The 6638-nt window shown below is 34.6% G+C and overlaps 1 protein-coding gene across 1 annotated transcript; it reads left to right on the top strand.

Annotated features, from left to right (window-relative positions):
* Window positions 1-2929: 2929 nt before the first annotated feature.
* On the top strand, window positions 2930-6554 carry LOC108676228 (WD repeat-containing protein 86-like; the record flags this gene model as incomplete). The annotated part of the gene is made up of 5 exons (XM_018164279.2): window positions 2930-3128; window positions 4178-4299; window positions 4986-5155; window positions 5564-5728; window positions 6438-6554. Coding segments are annotated over exons 1-5 (759 nt in total), but the record flags the coding sequence as incomplete, so codon positions are not given.
* Window positions 6555-6638: the final 84 nt, after the last annotated feature.

The raw sequence follows: 6638 nt of genomic DNA on the forward strand, positions 1-6638 counted from the left end.
TGCCATTTTTGCTCCTACGACATGCATTCTTCCTATCTCCGAGAACTGTCCAGCAACTGAATTACGGTTTGAAGTATAAAAAAAAAGTAAACAAAATTTACTATACATTATGAAAGAATTACTTCAGCAATACTTTTCTACGCGAAATTGAGACGCTGGGTAGGATGGCCCAGTGGTTAAAGTTGAAAAAGAGGGCCGGGCGGGCAAAGCAGAATTGTAGCAGTGTGTTGCGAGTTCGAGACTGCAAAATGCTGTGAATGTTTTGCGATGTTAAGGATCTGCGACAGGCCTACGGCCTACTAAAAGCTGAAACAGCTATTACTATTATTATTACTATCATTACGCTTAATCCTCATTGTGTAAAGAGTGTGCAATTTTAAACAATTACCAACTAGTATTTTTGTTGTCCAAAGAAAGTAGAACTTCATATCATCTGATGCTTCTATTGCGAACAATATTCAAATAATTATTCTCTGTGACCTCATAACAACTACTTTCTTGTAAGAATAAATCTATTACACGGCACGTACGCGAAATTTGTATTCCCGTTTCTACACAATGAAATTAAACCTTTACTATATCATAGCAAATTTGCGTGTTTACTCCACATTAATACTTCCAATTAATACTTCTATCATCCTTCTAATTCGAACAGAAGACAAAATTATCCAATGTCAGCTCACGCCATTTTTGGTTACTTGTTCGAATTTTGACATGCTGGAATACTGAAACCATTATCAGTAATGATATGCTGAAATACTAAAGCCACCTATCAGTTATGACATGCTGGAATATCGAAGTCACTTATCAGTTATGACATGCTGAAATACTTAAGCCACTTATCAGTCATGACATGCTGGAATATCGAAGTCACTTATCAGTTATGACATGCTGAAATACTTAAGCCACCTATCAATAATTATGACATGCTGGAATACTAAAGCCACTTATCAATAATGACATGCTGCAATACTAAAGCCACTTATCAATAATGACAAGCTGGAATACTAAAGCCACTTATCAGTAATTACAAGCTGGAATGCTAAAGCCACTTATCAGTTATGTCATGCTGGAGAACTGGATCACCCTATCAGCCATTACATCAACATGTTCTTTCAACAGTTTACCACACGAGATAGCAACCATGGATACGCGCGCATTTAGACTGTCCAAGGCAGGAGCCACCAGCAGCGCCTCAGTCTTGTCGAGCCTTGCGCGCTCTCAGGTCAGTTCTTAGTTTGTTCCACGTATTAAATATTGGCTTATTCTATGGAACTGAGCAACAATAACGTTCACCAAGGCTTTTTAAGTTCATGTGAACTGAAAAAAAGTCATGTGAATTGGAAACAATTCAGCAACCAAATGCTATATAATATTTGTTAAATATCTCTTGCTCCTCAACTTAATTTCTCTTGATTGTTGTTATAAACATTGATAATTTGATTGATTAATTTGATTTTCTAGAATGTTCTCTAGAATTTAGGAACCATGTTAAAAACATGCGTAAAATTCATGAGTTATTTTCTTCTATTCAAGTTTTGATGATTGAGGTTTAATGTTATAAAGAAAGTTATATTCTGAACTTTTTTCAGAAATAAAAAGTTACATTCTGAACTTTTTTCGTCATCGAAATAAGAGAATTCCCATCTAATACTTTTTATTAAGTTTCAATTATTACAGAAAGACGCGGATTATAAGTCGTTGCCTAACACAATTCGTTGAGAACATTAATATCGCATAAAATATATTTCGATAAAACGAAATGAAAGAAATTTTTATAGAATGACAACATTTTTTCGTCGGTCATAGAGCAACTGTTTTACTTACCTACGCGAACTACGATGCAAGAAAAGGGAGAATACATTTCGTCAATGAGCTGAAAAACATCAATTTATTCAATGCCAATACAGGCTTCCAGTAGCATTTTAGCAACTGAGTAAACAAAGTTCGTCGATACCGTGTTTGCATGTCGGCGAGGTCAAGCGATGTTATCACGCTGCCCTCGAATACAAGAGTGAATATACACGAGGGTAGAGCCAGACTTCAACAACTAACTCAACGCTATAGTGCCTAACTTAAGTCGCTTTCAAGTAGAGCTGTCATTCTCTTCCAGTATTAAGATTGCTGAAAAAATTTGTCGAAATATATTATTTTCTTTATATTAATAAAATATTATTTTCCAAAGTACTCTGATATTCACACATTTTACTTAGATTACATGTTTTGCGACTGTAGGTTCTCTGCTTTGAATTCTCCAAAAAATTGTTGTTTTGCTATATTAATTTGAAAGAAGCTTAACAAATGAATTGCATCGGATTTGCTCATCAGTTCGAGTCATCATTTTTCGTAGTTGTGTTATCTATGTATATTTTTCCGAATTAGTGAGTATTTATATGAAAATAGCATAAATTTAATTCATGCATTCTATCGTAGACATACGTACATGTCTCAACATGCAAAGGCCATTAATTTTTTTACCTAAGATATCAATACGAACGATGAGATGCCTAGCAGAAATCTTTCTTCCTCGAAATATTGTTTAAATGATTTTCAATCTTGTAGATAAAGAATCATTCTACTCCTGCTTGGGTGCATCAAAATTGCAAAATCTCCGAGAATTTAATATTTATATACGTGACGATACAAGTTTTTTTCTTTTCAGTATTCGGAAACTATTTTAACGTGGCTTTACATCTATGATTCAAAACAATTAATTTGTTTTGAATGATAATCAAAGCAAATGAGATGCAGGTCTTTTTCTTTTCATTTTTCGGAAACTATTTCAACGTGGCTTCAAATCTATCATTCAAAACAATTAATTCAATTTTAATTCAATTAACATTAATTAATTAACATTAATTAATTAATTAATTAACATTAATTACCATTAATTAATTCAATTAACAATTTCAACAGCAGCCATCTCAGTCTCCACCGTGCGTCATGGGTAGCGGGAGCAGCAAAGACTTGCACAGTCGCCTGTTGCAGTCCATCACTGAGCACGCGCAGGACGTCAACTGCCTGGCTGTGTCTGAGGACTTGAGCGTTCTTGTCACGGGGTCTGAGGACTGCACCGCTAGGATGTGGAGTATACGGCCTGCAGAAACTGCCTGCCTCGGCATCATGAAGTGAGATATTTTTATCATAGTTTAATTCTATTTTGAATCTTTACAATCTTCATCAGAATGGTCTAATTAGATAAGAAAAATTCTGACAACTTTGATCGAGCTTGTAAGAAATTTAAGATGTCGAAACTGCCTGCCTCGGCATCATTAAGTGAGATTTTCTTTTTGCTTCGTCAATGCACGATCATTTATTAATGACTATGAAGGTAGCCTAATTTTAACGTCGGATTTTTAGATGTTTTTTGATAAATGGATCTGTGGTAAAGTTACGGTGCGATGACTGCCTTCGGTCGTAAATAGTTTTGTAAAATGGTACTCATAGTTTTGAATCTTTGTAAACTGGATCAAATTGATCTAATTTGATTGTAAATTTTTATTTGTTTCTTGATATTTTAAAGCCGGGGGAAATTTAAAATGAGGTAACTGGCTGTTTCAATGTCATGCAGTGAGCGTTTCTTTTTTGCTTCGATGCGATCGCATTTATGAAAAGCAAACTGATCAAATTTCATTATAATTTTTTATTGGTTTGTAATCAATTTAATCCCTAGGGGTATATACGAGAATGGATAATTCGAATAAATTTATTATTAAAAAGGGTATATTTTCAAACAAACATTCGTGCATATTTTCGCGGCTTTATAGTGCGTTGCAGCCGCAAATTTACGTTTATTTATTGACGGAGAATTTTTCCTAAAAATACGGAGGATTTCTAACCATTTTTGCGGAGTATTCGCACCAATAAATTCCAACATCACTTGATTTGAACGCTTAAATATGAAGTGAAGAATGGGATACACACGAATCAATTAATTTTTTAGCACCATAACTGAAAAATTTATATCAAACTAGATATAAAAGCACGCCTTGTGTAAAGAACATTTTTGATATCCAGGTATTATCGGATAGGGCTGAAATTTAAAACTGAACTATTCAACTATAATATAGCTGAAAATATTTCATTTTCTTTTTAAAATTCGCCAGTCGCCATTTTTACATGAAAGACAAGGTCAGAAAAAAACATAATAATTAAAAAGCTTTTTTAATATTTTCAGAGGCCACACGAAATACATAACGTGCATCACCATCACAGAGACGTTCGTCGTCACAGGGTCTAGCGACAAGACCATCAGGAAGTGGGACATGACCACCTGCGAGTGTGTCTACGTTTACAGGGGTCTGAATTAATCCTGTTGAATTGATTCCAGTTAAATTCTGATGATTCCAGTTAAATTTATTCATTCTAGTTAAATACTATATTGATATTAATATTAACAGTAATGTTTAATTTACAGATGAAAACGTTCTTCAAAATATAAAAGGACCTTGCGATAAACTTCGGTAGAATTTCGAAAAAAACATGCTGAAACGGTAGTAATTATATTAATTAACAGTAAAAAACAAAAGCTTGCCGTAGTAGCTGACTATGGAATAATTCCAGTTACAGTTTTAACATGACAAGCAGTCTTGTGAAAGTTAGTAAGCATTCAAGACTTAAGCTGCCATATTCACTGGAACTAAATTTCTAATTAATTCGTTGATTAAGTCTACAAGGTACATAAAATTTGTAGTGTTGTCTTTCAAAATCTTCAGAATGTATCACTGCGCCCGAAATAACAAACAAATAATGACGACTTTCCGATCAGTCCTGTCGTTAGGAGCACAGACTTTGTAGCCGTCATTATTGCATTGTTAATGGAGGAATAATATATTATTAAAACAATAATTATAATAACACACAATAATGATAATAATAATAATAATAATAACAATAATAATAATAATAATATCGTCTTGCATGGTGCACAGTTTAAGTTGTCATTAACACATAGTTAATAGAGGAATAATATTTCATTCAAACAGGTCACACGTCGCGCATTTATCGACTTATATGCACGGGCGAGTTTATCTTCTCGACGAGCAACGACAAAACCGCGAAGGCTTGGCTGCTCGACGAAAGCGACTTGGTCGAAGATTCTGACGAATGCGATAAAATGGAAATAGCAGAGGAAATGTGCATCAGAACATTCAGGGTGAATTCTGGCTAAATGATTCGCTGCCTGATATGAATAATTCATTTCGTTGATACATCATATAATTATTTTATTTCAAGCTGCTGCTCATTTTTCGCAAATGTTAATTGTTCATTGCAATATTATTGATCTGGAAACGAATTTTAGACAAATTCCTTCAAACAATTTTATACAAATTCGTTCAGAAAAAAACGAATTTTATCCAAATTCGTTCCAAACGAATTTTCCATATAGGTTCCAAGTGAATTTTCAACTCAAACAACGTTACTCCAATCCAGTTCTTACGTTTTAGCGGGAAAAAATTTATCTTACAGTTAGCTTTAGTTTTTGCAGTAGAGTAAATGTAGACAAAATAAAATGTTAAACAAAATAAATTTTCATGACTAGAAATGTAGCAATTGTTTCCAGGGTCACACCTTAGCCGTATACCCGATCATTTACGTGCCAGCTGCAGACGACTGGGGAAAAGACGAAATCACGATCAATCCTTTGGACGTGATCATCACCGGCAGCGCAGACAGCACGGCCAAGATCTGGTCCTTTGAAGAAGGCACTTGCCTCAGGACGCTCACGGTGAGGATGCCGAACTGTCACGTTAGTAATCCAAACTCTTAAGTTAGACAAACTTGCGTTAATTTTTCACACACATTTGATTGTTTATAGAACTGGTTTTCTATTTTGGTGCATTCGACCAGCAACGAATTTCGACCAGCAATGATATTTTCCATTTAGGTATGTAGATTGTCCAGCTATATTGTCATCTGTAAATACTAGCAGGAAAGATAAACATATTATGTGCTCTATTACTACAATGTTCTGCGTAAATTGCTTGCATATTTTCATGTTCTTCAAAAATAAAAGGGAGTACGTTACCTATTCCTAATATAATCAAAAAGCTTGAATATTAATGGATTGAAAAGCAATTCACACGAATTGTAAAAGCTCTCAGATCAAAATGGTAGAATAACCCTTGTAAATTAACTTTGCTGGCAAATAATTATTCCACTATTATTACTTTTCTATTAATTTTAAGCTCAAATATAGAAACTCAAGGCAGCCACAGCAGCAAATTTATGCCAGTTAACCGATAATTGACTATGCAAATTTAATCCATTAGGTTTTATTTCAAAGGTTCTCCTACCGTTCTCCATACCTACGAATTAAGAAGAATAGGATTTCAATTATTATTTGCTAATTTATCCCTCAACGAATACTCTGAGTCTCATCCTAAAGATTTTGAGCAATTGAAGAAAAAACTCCTAATTATTATTCCTAAATGAAGGGTCACTTAGCTGGAATAATGTGCATGGTGACCGACGCGTCCGCAACAACCCTCTACACGGGCAGCGCTGACAAGACCATCCGCTCCTGGAACATCCAGCGCGGCGAGTGTCTCAAGGTACGATACTAGTGTCTCAAGGTACGATACTAGTGTCTCAAGGTACAAGTGTCTCAAGGTACGATACAAGTGTCTCAAGGTACG

This window comes from Hyalella azteca, unplaced genomic scaffold (genome assembly GCF_000764305.2).
Source record: "Hyalella azteca isolate HAZT.00-mixed unplaced genomic scaffold, Hazt_2.0.2 contig13560, whole genome shotgun sequence".
NCBI lineage: Eukaryota > Metazoa > Arthropoda > Malacostraca > Amphipoda > Hyalellidae > Hyalella > Hyalella azteca.